Here is a 24,672-nt window from a genome sequence, read left to right on the forward strand (position 1 = left end):
ATAGTTTTACTTCATCTTCTTTAGTGATTAAGCATGTTGACATATTTGCTTCTTCTTGGGGAACCCATAGATAGCAGTTGTCTTTTGATCTGACACCTTTCATCAAAATCTCACCTTCGTTATTTGTAACCAAACACTCAGACTTGGTGAAGTTTACTTTCATTCCTTGGTCGCATAGTTGACTAATACTTATCAAATTTGCAGTCAATCCTCTTACTAACAGCACATTGTTTAGTTTAGGCAAGCTATTACTTCTGAGCTCCCCTATCCCAACAATTTCTCCTTTTGCACCATCACCAAAGGTTACAAAGCTGGTTGAATAAGACTTTATACCAACAAGAAATTTACTTATTCCGGTCATGTGTCTTGAGCAGCCACTATCGAAGTACCAGTCTTCCCTTGATGAAGCTCTAAGTGATGTGTGAGCAATCAGAGCAGTAGTCTCTTCTTGAGTTGTATCACTTTTCTTCTCATTTTCACCTTTAGGTTTCCATTCTTGTTGAGTAGAGGCAGTTGTGGAAACAGGTTTATGCTGAGGACGTCTGTTAGGGTACCCATATAGTTTGTAGCAGTAAGGCCTTATGTGCCCTTTTCTACCACAGTAATGACATCTCCAAGCATGGTGTTTTCTTCTGTTTCTTGACATGGAATGCTGCTGATGATGCTGCGGCCTTTGATAAGGCATCCTTTGCTTTTGAGTTTCTCTAGGATCCATGTACATGAGGTCAGGACTATAATTTTTGAATTTGTTGACATTCTCATAGCTAAGCCCAATATTCCTAGGCTTTCGAACATTTTTCTCTAAGATTTCCTCCAGTTGACCATCAGCCTTATGAAGTTTGTCAAGATGCTCATCATCTTTATACAACATGTCAGAGAATTTTCTCAGCCGCCAAATGTCAGCATTTAATTTTTCAATGACTTCCTTAGCTTCTTCAAGATCAGAGGATAGATAATTTACCTTCTTTTGAAGTTCCTCCATCTTTGAGATATTCTCAAATTTTTCTGCTTTTAACTCATTGATGGTTACCTTTTGTTTCTCAATAACCTTGCAGATCTCAAGATCAGAGGATAGATAATTTACCTTCTTTTGAAGTTCCTCCATCTTTGAGATATTCTCAGATTTTTCTGCTTTTAACTCATTGATGGTTACCTTTTGTTTCTCAATAACCCTGCAGATTTCTTCACTCTTAAGACAAAGTTCCTTGTAGGATGCAGCAAGTTCTTCATAGGTTACCTCTCCATCATCAGATTTTGTATCAGATGTAACAATACCTGTTAAGACTGAGATATGTTTAGCAGTTACAGATGTTGTATCATCTTCTGAGTCATCATCCTCAGACCAACTGACAGTTAGCCCTTTCTTTGTTCTCTTCTGATATGTTGGACACTCAGGTCTGATGTGACCATATCCTTCACATTCATGACATCGAATGTTTCTGTTTAAGCTTGATTTTTCCTCACCTTTTGGTTTTCCTTGATTTTCATTGCTGCGCATAGTGCCTGGAGCATTGTTTTTGAAATTTGATCTGGGTCTCTTATCCATTCGTTTCAGAACTTTGTTGAATTGTTTTCCCAATAACACCATGGCCTCAGAAATACTCTCATTAGATTCTTCTTCATCCTCCAGTTCTTCTTCATTATTTTTAGATGAGAAGGCAATGCTCTTATTTTTTTTTTTTTCACTTCTTCCATTTGCAACACTTTCATAAGTTTGGAGTGATCCAACCAGTTCATCCAGCTTCATCTGAGATATGTTTTTGGCTTCTTCCATAGCTGTGACTTTCATATCAAATTTCTTTGGAAGTGATCTAAGCATTTTTCTTACTAACTTTTCTTCGGGAATTTTCTCTCCCAAAGCATCAAATTGATTATCATAGTCTAGAATAGTCATATGAAAATCTTGAATTGTTTCCTCCTCCTTCATACGTAAATTTTCAAACTGAGTAGTAAGAATCTGTAATTTAGACATTTTTACCTGAGGAGTACCTTCATGAACAGTTTCAAGAATCTTCCAAGCTTCCTTTGCTGAGACACATTTTTTGATCAGTTTGAAGATGTGTTTGTCTACCCCATTGTATAATGCATATAATGCTTTTGAGTTTCCCAAAGCAAGCTCATCCTCTTCTTTAGACCAGTCCTCCTCAGCTTTTAGTTCAAGTGTTGGCTTTCCATCCTTGTCCATGACCACAGGGGGGTCCCATCCTTTCAGAACAGCCTTCCAAGTTTTGCTATCCATAGATTTTAGGAAAGCAATCATGCGTGATTTCCAATAATCATAGTTGGAGACACCAACTAGAAGCGGTGGTCTGCTTACAAGCCCTCCTTCTTTTTCCATGTTGCCAGACATTCTCCCTGGAGCTCACCCTATAACCAGAAAGGGTGCCTGCTCTGATGCCAATTGAAATCTGGCACGCAGTGAACACAATGCTGCACAAGATGCTATAGCACACGTTGCAGCAAGACAGTCGCAGAACACGGTAAATAAATAAATAAATTGCAGAATAATAAATAAGACAGGTAATTGTTAACCCAGTTCAGTGCAACGTCACCTACTCTGGGGGATACCAATCCAGGAATGAATCCACTATAATAGCTCTAGTTCAAAGCCCTCGACCAACACCCGGTACTTGACTTATCACCTAGACACTACCCGTGCAATCCTACCTAAGAACCTCTTAGATAATGAGACCCCGTCCCAAATTCCCTCTAACAACACGTACCATGTTGCTGTCAAAAATAATAATCAAGATGGAGACACTCTCCTAGAAACTAGACCACACTCTTGCTTAAAAGCTTATGAGTGAATCACACACACTAACTCCGTGCTTCAAAGCTTAGGAGTAGTTTACAATTAACAACCAAAACACAGTCCTAAACTTGCATCAAAGTGACACAAGAAAGGCTGACAAAAGACACAAACTCTAAACCCTAAAAACTCACGGTTTAGAATACATAAATAAAATAGCTTGAGGCTTCACATATTTATAGTCTTCAATTGTCTTGATGTCCAAGTTAGGTCTTCAGACATGTACAGCTGTGAGAATTGCGGCCCAACCCTAAATTAATTTCAAAAACATAATTTGTTTGTTTCATGTTGTACCAAACAAAAAAAAACGCCAAAAATATAATATAATTATATTTTTGTTTTAAATAACTTTCCTTTGACCAACTTCAATAAAACTTGCTGAGCAAGGCTCGTTTTGCCCAGGCGCACGTGCTTGAATATATAATTGAAGCAAATCTTGACTCAGATTTGAAATAAAAATTCTGCACGAAAACAGAGTATCAGTATGCTGTACTATAATGCTACAGCATCTCAGTCCAGCATCTGGCTGGTTGGCTTTTGCAAAATGTAGCCAATCAAAACACCAACAGTGAAATATTTTTAAACCAACATGAAAAAGAAAAAACTAGAATTACAATCCAATTAAATGTCAGCTAAACTAAAATCAAGAGATATTAATAATCTTATCAACCAAATTTATGAAAATTATTCACCTCTTTTCTAAACATAATAATACTATTCCTCCATCTCCAAAACATCAAATAATAGCTAGTCATATCAAGTTGTTAAAGAGATCATTTCAAGATTTATTGGGTCACCTAGTGTGTTAAAGGGTGAAGTTATCCTCACATATTTATACACTTCACATCGTGAGAACCTAAGCAATGTGGGACTTCAAACAAACTCCGACTATAGAAACAACATATTTAACACTCACCCTCACGCATAGCGTGGTTCTTGATCAAATGTCCACATTGCAGTCCTTAACTCGACTCTGATACCATATTAAATATGTTTGGATCTCATCCTCAAAAGCTAGGTCAAAGGGTGAGGTTGTCCTCACATATTTATACACTTCACATCGCGGAAACCTAAGCAATGTAGGACTTCAAACAAACTCCGACAACACAAACAACATATTCAACATCCTATAAAACTTCTGCAATTGAGACATCCATTATTTATATGCATGCACCAAATTTTATAGTTTTGTGTGTGAGTGAATTTTTAAAAAGTCTTAATGAGATAGCATGCACATGAATTTACAAGCTAAAGAAATCCTCACCCCAATTCTAAGAGAAGTGTCTACCCCTCTTAGCAAGAAAAGAGAAAAAGACAAGTGTCTACCCTTCATGGTCTTTTTGGATTTTATACCAAATTGCCAAAAGAATTTAAGTGCATCCATCCCTCCTCCGTAAAAGCCAAAGGTTGCATGATATATTGTTGTTATTATGGGAAACTTTTGTTTATGTAAATTGAACGAATGTGCATGGAATTTTAAAATGTATAAAAGAAAAGTGAGAGATTAAAGAAACATACAATGATCCAACAAATGTAATGTCGAAGGGTCCCATCGAAATATGAATTTAAATTTTGCTACACCACTTTATAATGGGTAATTTATTTTTTATTTTTATAATGAGTTAGGAATCGAACTTAAGACCTATATAACATATTATTCAACCCTTCACTATTAAACCAAATTTAATGGCTTGGATACATTTTAATATGACCTTAGTCTTGGGAAAAATGAGCCTTATAATAAGAAATTTTTGGAAATTTTAACTCTGATTATCTTTTGAGTTAGGTTAGTTTGAATTCAAGTGTTTTTTTGGATTTCCTGTTTTTCGAAAAGGTGAGGTGACTCAAATCACAGTAAAAATTGTGTTATATATTGATTTGAATTTTTATTTTTACCTATAAATAGTAGATTTTGATGGATTTTGTTATGACTTACAAACTAGAACTTCAGAGAGTATATAGGAGCACAAACAAACTAGGTTTTGTGGGTTGAGAGCTTTCAGGTGAGGTTCGTGCGAAACACATTATAATTATTTTGGGTAGCTAGAAATAATTAGGGAAAGGAATTCAAAGCTTTTTCTAATGGATTTTTGAGTGAAATCTATAAAGTGCGAGTGAGAAAATGGGGGTTGCTCTTGATAAGCAATTGAGAGAACTATTGTTTTGTCACTCTTGTAAGTTGTAACTCTCTTGTTGTACGAGTGATTCGGAGAAAATTGTAGAAAATAGGGTTTGTGTTTGGTGAACTCTTGAATGTATTTTCCTGTAACTCTTGTATCTCTTGTAAAAATTTATTAATGATGAAAATGAACCGAACCTGACAAGCCGAATCAAAATTTTTTTGAACTTTAAACGAGTAGAATTCGAGCTACAAAAAGAGTTTGTGTTAAATTCGAGCCGAGTTTCAAGCTGAATCAAGCTCAAATGAGTTCGACGTAGCTCAAACTCATTTCTAACCCTACTTATAATCGCTAAAATAGGAAAACTAAAATTGCATAGCAATTATTATTATTATTATTATTATTATTATTATTATTATTATTATTATTATTATTATTATCAATAGTGCAATTATTTTTTTTTATTTTTTTGGTACAATATTAAGTTTCTTGTTTTTATTCAAAGTGGTTCTAAACTCACTAAATGGTTTTATTCTAGAATTTTCTTTTTGTTGGGGTTGATTGTAATGTAAGTCTCACATTGCTAATAAAGAAAAAAGAAAAAGGTCAAAGAAATTATATTGAAGAAGTCTCACATCGCTTAGAATGGTGAAGCAATGAGGGAATCAAGGCTATATAATGGACCTAAGTTCTTTGTTTATAATTGCACCAGTCAGTAGCACTTTAAGCTTATATCTGACTCTTAGTTTAAATATTTGCTTTGGAGAGTGTGGGTGTACTGGGTCATGGGGTGGTTGAGTGTGAAGTCTATGTGTTGTAACAATTTTCACATAGTGTTTATTCTCTGGTTGTCGGTTTTGACAACGGTCGTGATTTTTTCTCCGATTTTGGATTTTTCACGTTATATTCTTGTGTTGTTGATTGCATCTTTTATTTTTTCTATGCCTGTTTTTCACGACACTTTTATGTAAATATGATGATTGGTGTAAGATGGACAATGGCATTAGAGGACGTATGAAACCTTACAACTAACAATTGGGACCATATTATCCTACTATCCCAAGAATGAATGGTGCAATATAACTATTAAAATTAAGAGTTTTATCTAATTTTACAAAATCAATTTATAAAATGATAGTTGTTATTTTTTATAAATTAAAGTCAGATTTTATCGATAATCAATGTGGGTAGGGACGAAGTTAGAAGGGAGACCAACAAATGTCATGTCCTTTCTAAAAAAATTCTTTTCACTTTTAGTTTTCACTATTTTTTTTTTTTTTTTGACAATAAAGTTTTCACTATTTTATTAATTTTGAAGCCGTAAGCAACATAAAATATGCTGTTAATACAAGAGATTTTAAGATAGAACAAAATTCATCATGAAGCACAAGATGCCTGCCTAGCTTAAAGAATAAAAATGCAACAACCTTTCTTAGTTGTGGTATATAACCAAACAATAAAGTAATGCTACCACGTATGCTACTAACACAAATTCATTGTTATGATTTTCCAAATTGTGCCTTAAATCACTTCAAAATTAAAGTAGTGCTACGGACCACCAAACTCCAACTTTTTTGTTTACCAGGTTATAAATATAAAGTTTTCACGTTGTTTGATGATTGTTAATCTTAGTCGGAAAATCTGTTTGACGTATAAGATAAGTTTTCTATATTAAGGGTCTATTTGAATTAGCTTATTTTTAAACTTATTCAAACGATTTATGTAATATAAATTATGTTTTATGTTATTTTATAAGTCTTCAATAACTTCAATTTTGAAAATTTTCTTCCTGTAACCGTCACGGGACTAGTCAATAAAATTATATATGCATTAATTGTATTAGGAAAATCATATGTTTAAATGTCTATTAGTAACCTTAACTCCGCACATGTCTATTAGTAACCTTAACGCCACACATAATTAATGCCTTTCAAAAATCTTATCTTATGTTTAAATGTCTATTAGTAATCTTAACTCCACGCATGTCTATTAGTAATGCCACACATATATAGTTTTTTCCCCATCAACATTAGATTGATCATTATATTTCAACTTGTTCTAAATTACTACAAGAGTCCAAACTTGCATTGTCCAATGATTGTAAATTGTGAGAAGTAAATTAAACAAGAAACCAAAAATACTTTCATACTATTGGTATTGCTCAAATCTCTTATTAAGAGATACAACTACTTGATCAACAAGGTAAAAAAAATAATTACTCCTAAAAGATTCATCTTCAAATAGTTCAATTGATGGGGTATTCAAGTTCTCATCAAACTCTATTTTTCTACGAATTATACGCCTTTGAGGAAACATTGGGTCATTATTCAATTCAATAGCAATTTTTGTAGCTTAATTCAACGCTTTATTAAAACAAGTTTCTCTATATCCATTAAAAAAAGAAATCAATCCCTTTCCAAAGCAACATCGATAAATATATATCTCTTGACCGTAGTAGCTTGCTAATCATATTAATTGCAAATAATATTTTAATCCAAATAATTATAACCATTAAAAATTCAAAATCACCAAGCTCGTTTGTTGCTAAGGATTTGGCTTCACTTCTTATTTTAGAATCAAGATCAATTTCTGACACTTCAAGTAAATTTCTCTAAAATCTGATATTTGAACTCTTATAGCTTTAACACTATTTACATGAATCTTCCGATGAATGCATGAATGACAATAATTTTGGAGTCAGCCATTTTACATTTTCTTTCAAAATTTGTCATCTCTTAGTAGAATTTGCAAAATAGTCCAAAAATAAAATCTTTAGTTTTAACACAAGGAGTATAAAAGGCTCTCGTCTCGGATTTATGTCTAGAAATTTTTTTTGCACACTAGATGTTTTCATTTCATATTTGACCAATTATCGTAACGAAAGATTTGTACTTCAAATAGGTAAAAATCAAGATTTTCCAATTCATCTTGTAAAACTTCAACAAAAAAAAAAAAAAACCTTGACCAGTTGTATCATTTCACATTAAAAAATTCTAAAAATAATTCCTCAATGCTAATAGATTTGAAGAAATATACATATCGTATTATTAAAGACATTTGTTTTTTGTGACTAACATTATGTATACAATCAAGTATCACTGAGAAATACTTTGCTTGTTTTAATTTTCTAATGGTTTCATTTTTAATTTTATAATAAGCCAGTAAAAGCATTAACTCATTTTGGATTTTATGTCCAAGAAATTCAAGATGAAGATTATCATTTTTAATAAGTCTAACATGATTTTGGACAATTGGACCAAATTCTACAAACACTTCAATTAACCCCAAAAAAATTGTCATTACTATTTTGGTACAATCTCTCATTATTAGAACCACAAAAGACCAAATTATGCTTAGCAAGGAACTACACTATTGAAACAATTCCTTTAAAAACACTTTTATAGTGATCATTTTCTTTCTCAATTAATGAGTCTTTGAGTTGTTTATCAAATAGTTTGAAATTTTTGCATCCTTTGATGCAATTCATATACCAAATAGTCATATTCTTAACATGTTTCGTGTCCATCTCATGCTCAGTAAGTCTTACACCAACATGTCCCTAATCACCAAAACCATCACCTCTTCTAAAAAAATTACAACAAATGCAAAACACTATATCAAGCTCTTTTGAATAAACAAATCAATCTTTATCGCATTTCTCTTTGCTCTCTATTTGATATATGAAATTCTGGTAAACAAATTAGCTGTAAAGTGTCTAGAATTTTTATCTTTAGCACCCTTCAAAATAGATAAATCTCTTTTAGGACTTTTTGCAGCTAATAAATGGCTTAACTACACATTTGGTCCCTTACGTTTATTTTAGGTTTCAATTTGGTCCCTTACGTTTAAAAAGTATCAATTTGGTCCCTTACGTTTATTTTAGGTTTCAAGTTAGTCATTTCCGTCAATTTTGTCACATGTGGCAATCAATTTGCATATGTGGACTGACACGTGGCACTTGGACACAGTGACACGTGTACTGTTCAAACGGTGTTAGTGACAAAACTAACGGAAAGGACTAACTTGAAACCTAAAATAAACGTAAGGGACCAAATTGATACTTATTAAACGTAAGGGACCAAATTTAAACCTAAAATAAACGTAAGGGACCAACTATGTAGTTAAGCCATAATAAATCAATCATTTTAGAATGGCTTAATTAGTAAAATGGTCCCTTAAAGACATTTTTGGTTTCATATTGGTCCCTTAAAGAAAAAAAGGTCCAAATAGGTCCCTTAAAGAAAAAAAGTCCGAATAGGTCCCTTAAAGACATTTCCATTAATCAGTTTGGTCCTATTTAGACCTCTTTTTAGGGACCAAACTGATTAACGGAGATGTCTTTAAGGGACTTATTCAGACTTTTTTTTCTTTAAGGGACCTATTTGGACTTTTTTTTTTCTTTAAGGGACCAATCTGAAACCAAAAATGTCTTTAAGGGACCATTTTACTAATTAAGCCTTTTAGAATCAAGAAAATTTCAAATTGTTGGATCATATATTTTTGGCTTAACTACATAGTTGGTCTCTTACGTTTATTTTAGGTTTCAATTTGGTCCCTTACGTTTAATAAGTATCAATTTGGTCCCTTATTCGAAATGCACCAAAATAACGATGCTACTCTCCCTACATAGCACTGTCCTCATTTTTGCACATTCTAAACACTTTGTCTGCAATTGTCCCGTGCTGGTATGCAACATTCTGCAGTAACTGTGATAGACCTTGTTGGTGTTTTAAAGTTTGGCCTCATTTTGCTAAAACAAATGATCAAGCCAGATGGGGAGCAGAATGCTTCACCATCAAGTTCAAGCAAGATGTTGCGCAGAATGCTTCAACATTGGATACCACATCCAGTGGGCCGGGCCTGTTATCATTAAATCTCGCGCCTTACTCTATAAAAGGAATCCACGTGATTTTACTTGTATGGCAAGCAGCGCCTTTCCTAATACTCCAGAAGGCGGCCATAACCTAGTTTTGTTTCAGAAAGAATCTCTTATTTATGAAAACAAAACATTTGCTCGAAGAATATTCCTTGAAGGAACTTTCGGACCTGATACAAGTTTGAAGCCCAATTCAAGACCTAGCCCATGCTAGTTGCTCAGGTTATTAATAGGGTGACTGAACCCTTGTGGAAACTACTGAAGCCGTTATTGAATTTCACAAAGCGTGTGTTTAGGTTTTAGTGTGTACTGTTTTTCTTGTGCTTGTATCTCCTTGATGCAGGTCTGAGAATTGTTTTATTGTGTTGTAATATCTCTGGAGCTTCTAAGCAAGGAGATAGTGTGTGTATACAATTCCAAAGCTTTTAAGTAAGGAATTGGTAAGTGTTTTATGAAGTGTGTCTTCACCTGTTGAATCTAGAAGTGTACGATCACAGTGGCTGTGATCAAGAGGAGGTGAGCGGAGGTTCTCATACCTAGGTGTGACTTAGGTAGAATATAGCACGGGTGGTGATTAGGTGAGAAGTCATAAACGGGGCGTTTATTGAGGGCTTCAAACTAATACTATCATAGTGGATTCACTCCTGGATTGGTATCCCCCAGAGTAGGCTGTTATGCTGAACTGGGTTAACAAATAACTGTGTTATTCTGTTTCGTGCATTTTATATTTCCTTATTGTTCGTCTAGTTCAGTGTTGAACACAGTGTTGGATCATCAGATCAAACATACAGTGTTGGAGCATCGTGTTCAACATCGTGTTACTAGTGTGCCAGAATTTCTATTGGCATCAGAGCAGGCACCCTGTTCTGGATTTAGGGTGAGCTCCAGGGAAAATACTTTCTGGTGAAATGGACAAGGAAGGAGGAACAATTTCCAGACCGCCCCTACTGATAGGGCCTGAGAACTATGACTACTGGAAAGCTAAGATGATGGCTTTCTTAAAATCCATTGACAGCAGAACATGGAAAGCTATTGAAAATGGCTGGGAGGCTCCAGTTGTTCTTGACAAAGACGGGAACAAGACAACTGAGGTTAAGGCAGTAAAGGACTACTCAAAGGATGAGGATGAACTAGCTCTTGGTAACTCAAAAGCTCTAAATGCCATCTTCAATGGAGTGGACATCAATATGTTCAGACTTGTTAAACGATGCACTGTAGCAAAGAATGCATGGGAAATACTAAGGAAAGCACATGAAGGAACAAGCAAGGTAAAATTGTCTAAACTTCAGATGCTTCGTACAAACTTTGAAAACCTGTGTATGAAGGAAGAAGAGACCATTCATGATTTTCACATGAATATTCTAGAATTTGCAAACTCATTTGATGCGTTAGGAGAACCCATATCTGATGAGAAGCTTGTAAGCAAAATTCTCAGATCTCTTCCTAAGAGGTTTGACATGAAGGTAACAGCAATAGAAGAGTCTCAAGACCTAGCAACTATCCAAGTAGATGAGCTAATAGGATCTCTTCAAACCTATGAGCTAGGCATGAATCAAAGAAAAGAAAAGAAAAATAAAAGTTTAGCTTTTGCCTCCAACACTGGAGAAGATGAAGAATCAGATCTGGAGAGTGATGAAAGTTTGTCAGAAGAAATGGTCTTGCTAGGAAGGCAATTCAACCGAGTCATGAAAAGAATGGACAAAAAGTCTAAGTTCAATGTGCCAAGCATCAAGCTCGCCATCAACAAACAGACCAATGATCAAAGAAGGGCTAGAAGTGATGAGAAAACCAGTCAGTCAGAAGGGGTCCAGTGTCAAGAATGTGAAGGATATGGACACATCAAAGCTGAATGTCCTACCTTTCTGAAGAGACAAAAGAAAAGTCTGGCTATCACTTGGTCAGATGAGGATGACTCAGAGGAGGAAACTGAAAGTGGATCTGCAAAACATGTCAATGCGCTGACAGGTCTGTGTGAGTCTGATGCTGAATCATGTGATGAAACATCTTATGAGGAACTGCTTACCACCTATAAGGATCTGTTCATCAGAAGCAATGAAGTTTATAAAGCGTTGGAAAAACAAAAGAAGGCGAATTGTCAACTGCAGGCTGAGAAGAATGAATGTCTGGTAACAATTGATACTCTCAACAAAGAAATTGAAAAACTGAATGGTGACTTGGAGCATGCTAGAAAACAAGTCAGAGTTTATGGGTCAGGAGAAGAAAAATTTCAAGCCATGTTGTTGAAACAAAGTGCAGGAAAGAAACCAATTGGCTTTGACTATGAGATTGTTGATCAACAAATGGGATACAACAAAGCTACAATCAGTACTCCCATCGAGAAGACTTTTCCTGTCAGTGCTGGCTTTTTACCACCACATCCTCCCACACACCAGGGAACCGACACTTGGTTAAAACCCAAACCTACGCCTCCTGCACAGACTGGATCGATGCCTCAACATCCTCCTCCACATCGGAATAATTGGTCAAGACCTAAATCTAGGAGAAGGAACTGGAGATGTCACTATTGTGGTAGGAAAGGGCACATAAGGCCTTATTGCTATAAATTGTATGGTTACCCAAAGAATTTCCGGTCACCTGCACCAAAGCCAGAAAATGTGAAGACTAAGAAAGAATGGAAAGAAAAGGAGAATGATGTATGTCTGATAGCTCACTCATCACTACGAGCATCATCTAGACAAGATTGGTACTTTGACAGTGGATGTTCAAGACACATGACTGGAGTGGAAGGATATCTTGCCAACTTAAAATCCTATGCTACAAGTTTTGTGACATTTGGAGATGGAGCTAAGGGAGAAATAAAAGGAATTGGGAACCTAATTGACAATGGGTTACCAAACTTAGACAATGTTTTGTTAGTGAAGGGACTTACAGCAAACTTGATCAGCATTAGTCAATTGTGTGATCAAGGCATGAAAGTAAACTTCACAAAGTCAGAATGTCTTGTTACAAATGAAGAAGGAAAACTCTTGATGAAGGGTGTGATGTCAAAGGACAACTGCTACTTATGGGTCTCTGAAGAAGAAAACCACTTGTCCACTTGTCTCTTAAGCAAAGAGGATAAAGTGAAGCCGTGGCATCAAGAAATTGGTCACTTACATCTGAGAGGGTTGAAGAAGGTCATAGCAGAAGAAGCAATCAGGGGGAATCCAAAGCTCAAGATTGAGGAAGGAACTATATGTGGTGAGTGCCAAATAGGCAAGCAAACCATGGTGGCACATTCGAGGCTCCAACATCCGGTTACATCTAGAGCACTTGAACTATTACACATAGATCTGATGGGACCTATGCAGACTGAAAATCTTGGTGTTAAAAGGTATGTTTTTGCTTTGGAAGATGATTTTTCTAGATTCACTTGGATAGATTTCCTTAGAGAAAAATCAGACAGCCTTGAAACTTTTAGAAACTTATGCTTACAACTTCAAAGAGAAAAGGAGGTTGTTATTGTGAGAATAAGAAGTGATCGTGGCAAAGAATTTGAGAATGCAAAATTCTTTGATTCCTGTGCATCAGAAGGCATTTTTCTTGGATACTCCATAAACAACAGAGCTTACAGAGTTTATAACTCTAGAACTAAAGTTACCGTGGAATTAATGAATGTGGTAATTGATGATGCATCATCAACCAAAACAGCAGATGTTGAATCATCCATTCAACAGTCATATGATATTGTATTTGATGAAGTTTCAGGTTCTAACAATGAATCTACTAATCCTAAATCAGAACCTGCCCGTGTCAACAAAGTCCCATTTATCAGGGATTTAGCTGAAGAAAATATTGTGAAGCTTGATCATGTTGCTATTGAAGACATATTCAGTAAAGCATTGGATGTTGTTGAGTTTGAAAGGCTAAGGGGCAAATTAAGAATTTGCCTACATAAGGAATTGTAGCAGTTAAGGAGTTTTGAGCGTGCAACCACATTTTTCACTTCGATCCCACCAGTGATGCACGCTAATTTCGGGCAATCATATCAAAATTGCCATAACTGTGTCATAACATGCAATCAACTCTCTTTCACCTACTGTCCCACTGATTGTGCTCTGTTTGAAGTTCAATTCAATCAAAAACTATTTTATTTCAATCAGATCACCATGTCAAACTCTGATAATACTGTTGATGCTACTGTACAACCATTTGTAGTTGTGAATGATCATGTGGCTCCATCTGATAAGTCCATCTCTGATTCTGTTGTTGAGCTTGTTACTTTTTCTCTCAAGGAGAACATTACTACCCTTGATGTTGCACAGGATGTTGGAACATCCTCTGTCCAGCCTAATCCAAATGCTGCCACTATCACTGAGTCTTTTGGTGATAGCTGTGATTTTGAGGCTGCTACTGGAGATGAATTGCAGGACAAAGAAAACAATGATATTCCTGCTGATGTTATTGAAGACTCTAAAACAGAGGATAGTATAGAGAAAGTTGTCTCTCTTGGTGATAAAGATACTGAGTCTGAAAAGACAGTAAATGAAGAACAAGAGATGATTGATCTTGATGAGGTTGACTTCTTGGATGAACCTCGGCCAAAGACTGTTCATGGGAGATTGGAACAATGTTTTCTTATGCCCTTGTCATATTGTGCAAACAAGGGGAAATGTCTATTTTGTGAATGTTGACTATGTGTTTGTTGTGATGGAGGTAGTAGATATGCTTTACAACTTACAACCTCTAGTTAGCTAGATGAAAAGAAGCTGTAATTTGAGCGAATGATTCATGCTCTGAAGCTTGAAGAAGCTGCATTAGAAGCAACTGATGCAGGTGTTGATGAGAATCTGAGTGTTGATGCAGGTGGTGATAATGAGGAAGAAGACTCTGAGGTTGAAGATGAGGGAAATGATTCCCCAAGACAGTGCCTCTGTGTAATGTTTCTTTTGGATTTATTTTCCATGTGTAGACTATGATCTAAATTTAAGCACCCTGTGTGCATCTGGACTGTGATATTCTGCACTATGTCTCTGGATTTTCTGCTATTTCTATGAAGACCCTATTTTGTCTAAAAAAGGGGGAGTAGTTGGTAGTTAGTAGTGTGCAGTATGTTGATGTGCTATCTGATGTTGCAACATCTGATATGTGTCGTAGTACTTATGTTTGCTCTGCAAGAATTAAGGGGGAGTAAGTTTTGATATGCATGTGGTACTCGGATACTTTGTTCTGATATGCATTTTTTTTTAGGGGGAGTAAAAATGCCTGATTAAATTTTTGTTCATCCTTGATTTTGAGGGGGAGTAAAAATGTTTGATTAAATTTTTGCTCATCTCTGATATTGAGGGGGAGTAGTATTATTTAGTGAGCATGATGTGCTGACAGATGCTCTAACATCTGCTGTAGGCACGGTAGCAGTATGTGATGCATAGTATCTGATGTATGTGCTCTGCATATGTTCTGAATGTGCTTTGAATGAGTGGTGTGTGATGTTTTGATACTCTGTTATGCATGTCTTGAAGGGGAGTAGTTATCTGATGTTTCATGATGTGGTGCTTAATGTTGAGACATTTGCCCTTCCAGTTGTGGAGTGTAGTATATGTTACGTATAGCAATGTTGCTACATTTTTGTATGTGAAGTAATGCTTCTGCTATTACAAGACTACGGGTTGCTAGATACTAATATATGGATCAGTTATGCTCTGATACTCTGCACTATGGATTTCTTTGATACTCTTCTGTTTGGCATATTTTGTGGCTAAAAAGGGGGAGAGGTAAGTGTGCTTGATGTACTGCTGATTGTCTACAGAATCTATGAAGAGTAGTGTTATGAGTTGTGGGTTGCCTTCTGTGGCGCAATGTTAGATGTTCTAATCGGTGTTGAATCATGTTACCTGATGTTCTGTTGAAAATGAACATCTTGCTTCCTGAGAGTTTATATGAGGGAATTTATTTTTCCCCGGTGATTCTTTTTATGAGAATATTTTTCACTCCATTGGCGTTTTCCTGTGAGGCAAGTTGTGTTCACTATTCCGCTGTTGCATGCCTCTGTTATTCTTGTGTGATACGTCTATTTGCTATTTGTTATCCTTTGAAAACTGCATTTGAAGATGTTCTACTTTACTTCATGACTGTGTGCTTACGTTGATTTGAAGAAAGGTAGGTGATGTATCTCTCTAGATTGGTTGAAATGATCCTAGGTTGTTTTAGCCAAAAATTGCCAAAGGGGGAGATTGTTGGTGTTTTAAAGTTTGGCCTCATTTTGCTAAAACAAATGATCAAGCCAGATGGGGAGCAGAATGCTTCACCATCAAGTTCAAGCAAGATGTTGCGCAGAATGCTTCAACATTGGATACCACATCCAGTGGGCCGGGCCTGTTATCATTAAATCTCGCGCCTTACTCTATAAAAGGAATCCACGTGATTTTACTTGTATGGCAAGCAGCGCCTTTCCTAATACTCCAGAAGGCGGCCATAACCTAGTTTTGTTTCAGAAAGAATCTCTTATTTATGGAAACAAAACATTTGCTCGAAGAATATTCCTTGAAGGAACTTTCGGACCTGATACAAGTTTGAAGCCCAATTCAAGACCTAGCCCATGCTAGTTGCTCAGGTTATTAATAGGGTGACTGAACCCTTGTGGAAACTACTGAAGCCGTTATTGAATTTCACAAAGCGTGTGTTTAGGTTTTAGTGTGTACTGTTTTTCTTGTGCTTGTATCTCCTTGATGCAGGTCTGAGAATTGTTTTATTGTGTTGTAATATCTCTGGAGCTTCTAAGCAAGGAGATAGTGTGTGTATACAATTCCAAAGCTTTTAAGTAAGGAATTGGTAAGTGTTTTATGAAGTGTGTCTTCACCTGTTGAATCTAGAAGTGTACGATCACAGTGGCTGTGATCAAGAGGAGGTGAGCGGAGGTTCTCATACCTAGGTGTGACTTAGGTAGAATATAGCACGGGTGGTGATTAGGTGAGAAGTCATAAACGGGGCGTTTATTGAGGGCTTCAAACTAATACTATCATAGTGGATTCACTCCTGGATTGGTATCCCCCAGAGTAGGCTGTTATGCTGAACTGGGTTAACAAATAACTGTGTTATTCTGTTTCGTGCATTTTATATTTCCTTATTGTTCGTCTAGTTCAGTGTTGAACACAGTGTTGGATCATCAGATCAAACATACAGTGTTGGAGCATCGTGTTCAACATTGTGTTACTAGTGTGCCAGAATTTCAGACCTGTTGCCGACCAACACTCGCGGGCTGCTACACATCCAAAAGACACATGGGTATCATCCTCTACCTCAACATCACACAGTACGTGACTTAGTTTACAATCTACATAACGTTGTTTCAACCAAACCCGCGTCGGTAGACAGCCCCTCCAGAGTAAGTGACGCGTTTTATGAGGAGCTTGAGCTTTCCAAATATCATTCCAATTACCCTCCACATGGTGCTTATCTCTTCGAATAATATATTTCATGGCTAGTTTGTATCCGGATTTAACTGAATAGCACACGTTCTTTTCCTCTTCTCAAACCACTCTATTCTCTTTAACCGAACTAATAAGATACATGATATAGGGGTTTTTTTGTTTATGTATCATTCATCCAACTATCAGGACCTGACCTACTTGTATTATTTTGGGTATGTCTTAATTCATTTTGCTTTTGAAAAAAAAAAAGGAGTATAATAAATTTTTTGAAACCCTCCAAATTAGAGGCTCAGCTATGCGAGTAATTTTAACTTTGGATCGGATATTTTTTGCCTCAAAATCATTCTCAAAATCATTCTCAATCTCTTAATTAAGTTAATTTAATTAATTGTTAACAACAAAAATTAATTGTTTCATTCCAAATTCCAATTACTCACATGCATGCTACTGAGGAGGGAAGTTTCGTGCTTGTTTCCTCATTTCCTTTGACAGAATGTGGTCTCAAAAGTTATCACAATCACAATAATATTTTAGTCAAAAAAGAAAGAGAAACTTAATTATAAGCAATAATTTTTTAATCAATGAAAAGGATCCCACCCACCACAGAAGCCACGCGGCTACTCGACGCTGATTAGTCGTCATACAAAGCGAATACGTACGCTAATTGATGTTATTAAAAAAATACAGTATACCATGTTGTCAAAAAAAAAATATACTATTATATGTTTTGTTTTTATAAATTTATTACTAATTATAAAAAATATAGTATTTTAAGAATTTAAAAAGGGATTTCATTTTTTTTAATGAAAAGGGATTTCATTTTTATGTATAAAATAAAAAGATGGACAAAACTTATATGTATTTCTTTAGATGCAGTTTTTATTGTTCCTCTCACAAAAAGGTAGTTATTTATATTTTTTTAAAATAAAAAAAGAAAAATAAAATTGTTTTTAAATAAAAATAATTTCTCCCATATATCTAACACAGTAAAAACTGTGTATATGGAACTGTAAATAAGTTTGGTCTAAAAATATTACTTGGTTTTTATAAAATAAATTTAGGGTGAAAATATTTGTATCGGTCTAAAGTAGACAAAACTCTGTCAGTTAATTGAAATCGTAAAAATATTAATTTTATCATTTATATTTTAACAAAATAGAAGTAAATGTGACCGAAATTCCATCACAATTAATTTGTTTAAAAATATACACACAATTTTATATTGGTATTTAATAAAAATTTAGGCGTAAATATAAAAATGGTCCCCGCAAGTGTAAAGAATTTTAATTTTAGTCCTTATATAAATATTACAATTTACAAGGATTAATTTTGACATGAAAATATTATGCAAGGACCAAACCAAAGAATCAAGGACAAAAAACAAAATGTTATATATTTGTAAGAACTAAAACCAAAAACAATATTTTTACGATGACTAAAATCAAAACTCTTCATATTTGTAAGTACCATTTTCATATATTAGCCAAAAATTCATTATTTTACTACACCGTTTTTGTTGTTAATAATGAAATTTGATTAACTACTTAAACTTGTGGAAGTCACACCATCAGAACCAAGGTTGTCAGAACCGGACCGGACCGGCCGGTCGGACCGGTCGGACCGTGAACCGGCCATGAAACCGGCTCGGTTATGATAGAAAACCGGACAGGAAACCAACCGGGAAAAAACCGTGGCGAACCGGGTTGAACCGGGTTGAACCGGCGAACCGGCCGGCCGGTCCAAACGGTTTTGCAATTTTTTTTTTTTTTTTTTTTAAAAAACAAGGCAAAATCTTTTTTTTTTTTTTTTTAAAAAAAAAAATCTGAAACAACGTAGGAATAGGAAAAGTTGTTTTTCATCTTTTTTCTCTTCTCTCATTAGTCATCACGTAAAAACGCTTAATTTTTTTTCTCTTCTCTCCTCCACCCTCTTCAACCTTGCCACAAACCCTTCCCCTTCCTCCTCTTGCTCCGGCGCCGGCGGTACTACTACTACCTTGAAGACTATAATGATTATTAGTTTTTAACTTTTTATGTCTAGATGAACATTATAATGATTATTACGTTGCATTTAGCTATGCATTTGGACACTAGTCTTTATGAACTTGATGAACATTTAGTGTTTGCTTTTTCACTTGGCACTTGGTTTTGGTAGTATGTTGTCAATTGATTTTTTTTGAAAGCAGTATGTTGTCAATTGATGTTATGGTGCTATTTTGTGTTATTGAACTTAGTTTATTATATAATTTCTAATTTGGTTTGAATTATAAATTTTATTTTATTTTGACATTTGATATTTTATCTTTTTAATGTGTGAAATTATGAAATATTGAACAATTATTCATATTTTTTATTTATATATTAATTAAAATATATATTTAATTAAAAACGGTTCGACCCCGGTTGAACCCGGTCCGACCAATTGAACCTTGAACCGGTGAGCTTGCCGGTTCGATGACCGGTCCGGTTCTGACAACCTTGATCAGAACCATTACAATTGAAATGTCAAACAAAGAAAAAGAAAATTACATCAGTTAAGTTGAAAGAACTAGAATAAATTTGACGTGGAAGAAGATCTGCACATTTATTCGCGTCATGATAAATATGATGTAAATGATCTCTACAAGTACAAAATATTATCCAATGTCAATTTGGAATCATATTTGATATGCTATAGGTATTGGAATTGAAAAAAAGCTAAGGGTAGACTGATTTGTCCATTGTTTAGTTGCAAGAGTATCGGAAGAGATAATTTTACACGTAAAACTAGATACAAATTTACCATGTTAATCAGGTATTAGCCTACCACAAGTTAACTTCCATTTATCATAAAACTAGGGGTAAACCCGTGCGTTGCACGGGTTCGATTAAAATACATAATTAAAATATTTTTATAAATTAAAAATAATAATTATGATAAGTATAATCACACATTCGATTAAAATATATTGTTAAATAGTTTTTACGATATGGTTATATTTAATATTATATATGTGTAAAAACAAAAAAAGTTGTTCAAAATTAAAATATTTTTTATTGAAATGATGTATCATATTTTATTTTAATTGTGTCATCGTATAAAATCTTAGTTTTCATTATATGAGTTGCAATTTTAGTCACAAATCACTTTGCTTTTTTATTTTTAATGTATCACTTATTTATTTATTTTCAATAAGAGTTGGAGGTCATACATACTTATACTTGGTGAAAATATTGCTTATGAGTAATGTTGAACTAAGAAGTATGGTGGTTTTGACATTTTTTATCACGTGATCTCGTATTCTGAAAATTACCTATCAAATAACAATGTTACTTCTTACTCCTTTCTATACAATTTAAGATGCCACATAACTTATCAACTTACCTCCCTCTCGTTCTCTTGAAGTTTCTTATCAATTATTCACTTGGTGAAATTTTATCCCAATTTTATTAGTCTCGATTTTTTTTTGTCTATTGTTTGGTTTTTTTTCTATGGGGTTTTTCTCCGCTCATTTTGTTTTCAATTTTTTTTATTTAATAATTTTTATTCGGATTTTCTATTTAATTTAGTAATGCTTATTAGAATGCAGTACTCTTTTTTTATAGATGATTTGTTTTTTTCTTTCATTTCATGAGCTTGATTAAAACACACATTTAAAATACTTTTTATCAATAAAAACAATAATTATGATAAGTATAATCATATATAATTAAATGATTGTTAATATTTTAAATATAGTAACATGGTTATATTTAATATAAATCTATATTTAAAATAAAAAGCTTTTACAAACTGTAATTTACAAACTTTTTAATAATTTATTATCGTTATAAGAAACTTGATTTTCTCATACATTTATTTTTCTTATTGTAACTAATTTACAAATGAAAGTGAATTTGTGGTTTTATTTTCACGATTACTTAAAAAGACAAATTTAATTGAATATAATAATTGCTTTATCGCAAAGAATAAGTAATATCAAAATTAAAATGATGTTTTTTTTGTTACAATTAAAATGATGGTTTTGTTGTTTGAATAATTTTAGTGATATTTTCCTTGAAAAAATAAGCAATATTGTTGTAGGGTAGTAAGTAAAAATATGGTATTATGAATAATAACATATATAGTGGAAATGCACTCAAAGATATATACTTACATAAATTGTCACTTTTCATAGACTTCTTGAGCATCAAAGATGCAACAAAGACAAAAATAGAGGTCTCTCTTTTATTCTCTTATCCTAATTCACATAAAAAAATGTCAAATATACGTTAAGAAATAGAAAAAATTAAGAAAAAAGTTAGAAAAGTAGGCTAACAAACATTATATCAATAAAAATAAGGATTTTTAAAATTTTCACACAATGTAAGAGTAACATAATTAATAAGTTGCTATATATATAGAAACTAATAAATTGTGAAAAAGATGAAGAACCTATTGAAGAGCATCTATCCAATAGTTGGTTGGAGAAAAGTGATGATGAAAACTCAAATTTGCATGACAAACATTTAGCATTTGTGTACAAAATCATATATTTATACACACAATGGTTAGGAATGGGAAAAGATGAAGGTTTAAAGAATTGAATGATAAATTTATTTGTCATAGTTAAGGAATAAGAGTTAAGGAATATGAAAGAATGGTAGTTTAAAAGTTGGTATGACAAATTTTTTTTTAAAAAATAATAGCACAATAATAATTAATTAATAAACAATATAACTAAAGTATTTTCTTCATAAAATTTATTTATTTTGTCAAGTATGAAAAATTTTTGAGTAGTAATTTTTTTTATTTGGTTTATTTATTTAAAGTAAATTTTTGCAAAGTGCAAATCATATTTATGCATGCATAGTTTATATTTTATGTTTGGTAGTGTAAAATGCGAAAGAGCATATATTTATTCATTTTTCTTATTGTAAATAATTTACAAAATTTTTAAAAATTTATTATCGTTATAAGAAACTTGATTTTCTCATATATTTATTTTTCTTATTGTAACTAATTTACAAATGAAGGTGGATTTGTGGTTTTATTTTCACGATTACTTAAAAAGACAAATTTAATTGAATATAATAATTGCTTTATCGCAAAGAATAAGTAATATTAAAATTAAAATGATGTTTTTTTGTTACAATTAAAATGATGGTTTTGTTCTTCTAATAATTTTAGTGATATTTTCCTTGAAAAAATAAGCAATATTGTTGTAGGGTAGTAAGTAAAAATATGGTATTATGAATAATAACATATATAGTGGAAATGCACTCAAAGATACATACTTACATAAATTGTCACTTTTCATAGACTTCTTGAGCATCAAAGATGCAACAAAGACAAAAATAGAGGTCTCTTTTTTATTCGCTTATCCTAATTCACATGAAAAAATTGTCAAATCAACGTTAAGAAATAGAAAAAAATTAAGAAAAAAGTTAGAAAAGTAGGCAAACAAACATTATATCAATAAAAATAAGGATTTTTAAAATTTTCACACAATGTAAGAGTAACACAATTAATAAGTTGCTATATATATAGAAACTAATAAATTGTGAAAAAGATGAAGAACCTATTGAAGAGCATCTATCCAATAGTTGGTTGGAGAAAAGTGATGATGAAAACTCAAATTTGCATGACAAACATTTAGCATTTGTGCACAAAATCATATATTTATACACACAATGGTTAGGAATGAGAAAAGATGAAGGTTTAAAGGATTGCATGATAAATTTATTTGTCATAGTTAAGGAATAAGAGTTAAGGAATATGAAAGAATGATAGTTTAAAAGTTGGTATGACAAAGTTATTTATTTTTAAAATAATAGCACAATAATAATTAATTAATTAACAATATAACTAAAGTATTTTCTTCATAAAATTTATTTATTTTGTCAAGTATGAAATTTTTTTGAGTAGTAATTTTTTTATTTGGTTTATTTATTTAAAGTAAATTTTTGCAAAGTGCAAATTATATTTATGCATGCATAGTATATATTTTATGTTTGGTAGTGTAAAATATGAAAGACCATATATCTATTAATTTTTTCTTTTATAATTTGATCCTTTTTTTTTGTCTTTTTTTCATTATTACTATTATTTATGTTATATGTTACACTTGCTACTAATTTAAATTACTTGTCACTTGAACTTCACATGTATAATTATCAACATCAATATAGCATTTTTTTTTGTTCTTTGCAAAAAAAATATTGGGAGCCATTATTATTGTAACATATAGATAATTATTTTGGAGAATGAATGGACATACAAAATAAATTGTGGGACAAATTTTAAATAGATATGAGAGCTCTCTAAAGCATGCCACATCATCACAATGAAGGCCTAGGAGCAATTCAACATTCCTTTTACTAGTAAAAGATGAGATCATTGACATTGAGTTTGAGAACCCATGAAGTGAATGAACCAAACTATGTTTTCAATGTGTAATGTTGATTCATCTAGATGCCTCGAACGATTGCAATTCAACCACAAATTCCAAAGCAACCACACATGCCTGAGAAGATAGCCTCATTAGTTTGTATCATCATATTGGCAATAGCTAGAGCGGTAAAAAAGGTCGAGCTATCGGGACGGCCCATTAGTCCTATCATTTTTCATGGGCCGGCCCACAGACTTTAGGGTCGGCCCCTTAAAGAATTAAAAAATTATTTAAAAAAATTTTATAATCTTTTTATTGTTATATTTTGGTCCTATTTTTATGCATAAATTCATATATAATTTTTATTATTATTTTTGTTTTTTTATTGTTATTATTTGTGTTTTGTTCCTATCTATAATCTGTTTTATTCCTATTTTTTAAGTATATCATCTTTTTATATTTTTTTAAATTTTTTTTTTTGTGCAATTACAACGAAGGATATATAACTTGGAATATGATTATTTTAAGCCTATCATCTTTTTATTGTATTTATTTTATATTCTTTCTATATTTTTGTTTTTTTTTTTACTTAAATTACAATGGATGAATGAAAGATATAAAACTTGGAATTTTTGTTTGGTAGTAATAATTTTAATATGACAAAAAATTATTGGATTAGAATGAGATTATTTGTTAGAGATTTGTTTGTTTGTTTGATGAGGATAAAGAGAAAGATATTGTTGTTTGGGAGATTATGTGAGAAAATATAGGGATAAGAATTATCTTCTTGAAGATTTAGTTGAGAAATATAACATAAATTTTGTAGAATGTGTTTTTTTTTTCAAAAAAAAAATACTATGAAAATTAGTGGGCCAGCCCATCGGGCCATGTAGGCTTTTTGCTTATCGGGCCGGGCTAAGCGGATCGGCCATGAAGTTAACGGGTCGGGCTAGGCCGGGCCCTTTATTTGACCGGGCCAGACCGGGCCGCCCCATTTGACAACTCTAGCAATAGCAACCACACATGCGAACGTTGAACACCACACTTTTATACAAAATCTTAAAACATTCAGTTTATATATAAATCATCTCGTTTACATGTTGCTCAACTATAATACTATTAATATTTTGACATGTCAAATTCCATTT

The 24,672-nt window shown here is 33.2% G+C and overlaps 1 protein-coding gene across 1 annotated transcript; it reads left to right on the forward strand.

Moving 5' to 3' along the window:
* The first annotated feature begins 10,713 nt into the window (after positions 1-10,713).
* LOC123914793 lies at positions 10,714-13,713 on the forward strand. Its single transcript, XM_045965967.1, has 2 exons — positions 10,714-12,459; positions 12,616-13,713. The coding sequence occupies exons 1-2, from the start codon at positions 10,714-10,716 to the stop codon at positions 13,711-13,713; spliced, it is 2,844 nt and encodes a 947-aa protein (XP_045821923.1).
* Positions 13,714-24,672: the final 10,959 nt, after the last annotated feature.

This window comes from Trifolium pratense, linkage group LG3, assembly GCF_020283565.1.
Source record: "Trifolium pratense cultivar HEN17-A07 linkage group LG3, ARS_RC_1.1, whole genome shotgun sequence".
Classification (NCBI taxonomy): Eukaryota; Viridiplantae; Streptophyta; class Magnoliopsida; order Fabales; family Fabaceae; genus Trifolium; species Trifolium pratense.